Source organism: Histoplasma capsulatum, genomic scaffold (genome assembly GCF_000149585.1).
Source record: "Histoplasma capsulatum NAm1 scaffold_56 genomic scaffold, whole genome shotgun sequence".
Taxonomy (NCBI): Eukaryota; Fungi; Ascomycota; class Eurotiomycetes; order Onygenales; family Ajellomycetaceae; genus Histoplasma; species Histoplasma mississippiense.
The window spans coordinates 1-1,737 of NW_001813931.1; the positions used below are offsets into that span (position 1 = coordinate 1).

Sequence of the window (1,737 nt, forward strand, 5' to 3'; positions counted from 1 at the left end):
TAGGATTATTGCCCTGTCGAAATTTCCCAGAATCAACTTGTGGGCCCCATTGTTCTGCTAGATAGTCTCATAAGGGTCCCCGATATATCCTTGGATCCGGAAGACAGCTTTGAGGCCAGGAAAGGAAAACCAGTCCGTGGAATGCTTTCCACATTTTTAAAAGGGCCTGCTTGAGGCGTGGGTTGAGAAGACCATAATCCGTGCAAAACGTGCTGCGTTGATGGGTTCCTACACCTCAGTAAGCGTCTCCGCTGATAGACATTGCAGGATACATGCATACCGATAAATGAGTCGCAAAGGATCTGGCTCAAATTTGCCGAAGGGAAGAAATAATCTCCCCGTAACTGGCCGCAAATAAAGTTCCTATCCAGCTCATTGAGAGAATCGCATCGATCATGTAGTGTGTCTCCCTGAATAAGCTCCATATAAATGAACACAGAATTTTGATAAACTCTCCAACCATACACCTCCGGGACAGGTATCTTCTCAGCGAAAGACGTTCGAAGCATGCGGAGAGTTAGGGCTTCTTCAACCGCCACAGACGGCCCAAACTTGACGAGAAGATTTAGATGCTCAAATTTAACCGGTGCGGGCCGTGGATGTTTGTTGAACTGTTCTGAGAGGGAGCCAACCTTTGCAGCGGTTGGCAAGCTCTTATGGCCTGCTTTGGTGAAGAAGGAGGAGTCGAGGAAGTCCATCTCCGTTTGCGTTGCGTTCAGAGTCGCTGACGGTTGAATTTGTTGTTTAATGGGCACCTTGTTATGAATCGTCTCGGGTTGTTGATAATACCAAGAATTACGGGAACTGAGAGAGTTGTGGCCTGCTTAGGAATGGGCAATGTTGTTTGTTCAAAGGAAGCGAGTGGGCTCCAAGGGTCATAAAGTACTTGTCGGAGGTATTAAGTTACCAATGACCTTCAAATTAAGGGGCTTAGCTTGGGCGTTTAGTATTTGTTGTTGGTCCAAGATCAGTTTCCGAACTGTGCCCATCACGGTCCGGTCCTTAAGGACGCCAAGACGTGGCGTTCCCAACAATGTTGTGGTGATGAAAGGAGAAGGGACGTGGAAAGAAATTCAATTGTTAATCTCTCACTTTTAGACTCGAGCAATTTAAAGGCAACCAATAATTCAAACATTTATGGGCGATTTATAACAGGTTAAGGAAGGCGGATTTATTCTGAGAGGCGCGCCGATGAACTCAAACACTGAAGAAGCCAACTTGTAACAGGCTAAGTGATAGCAAATACATCGAACAGACAAGCACATTACAGATGAGTATAAAGAAGAGGAAAAAGAAAGAAGGGTAATGAAGAGAGAGGTTTGCGGCGAAATTAAAAGAAACATGAATTCAAGGCGGGAGGGAGCCCATATATATACCTAGGGCATTTGGTCAATTGAAATGATATATGGAGAAGATTAGCACTCATCCGGCCAGTTATCCTCGCTAAAGCCGAGATCCACTATCCGTCGGGTGATGAAGGGCGAATGGAAAGTAGTCCCAGAGCAGAGGTAGTCCCAGAACAGGCGTAGTCCCAGAACAGGAGCAGTCCCAAAACAGGAGCAGTCATGTTGTAGGCCTTTCCTTGGATGGTTCGTATATGCTTTAAATTTTGTGAGAATAAACAGAATCGAGCTGGCACCTATTCTCAGCAGACCTCTTAACGGCTAAAGCTTAGCAGGTTGCTGTTGGGCTTCTCGATTCCTATTACAGACTAGCGTGATGTATCTCGTCGTACCT

At 45.9% G+C, this 1,737-nt stretch overlaps 1 protein-coding gene across 1 annotated transcript; it reads right to left on the reverse strand.

Annotated features, from left to right (window-relative positions):
* Positions 1–467: 467 nt before the first annotated feature.
* HCAG_09191 (predicted protein) lies at positions 468–698 on the reverse strand (the record flags this gene model as incomplete). The annotated part of the gene is made up of 1 exon (XM_001535834.1): positions 468–698. A coding segment is annotated over one exon (231 nt), but the record flags the coding sequence as incomplete, so codon positions are not given.
* Positions 699–1,737: the final 1,039 nt, after the last annotated feature.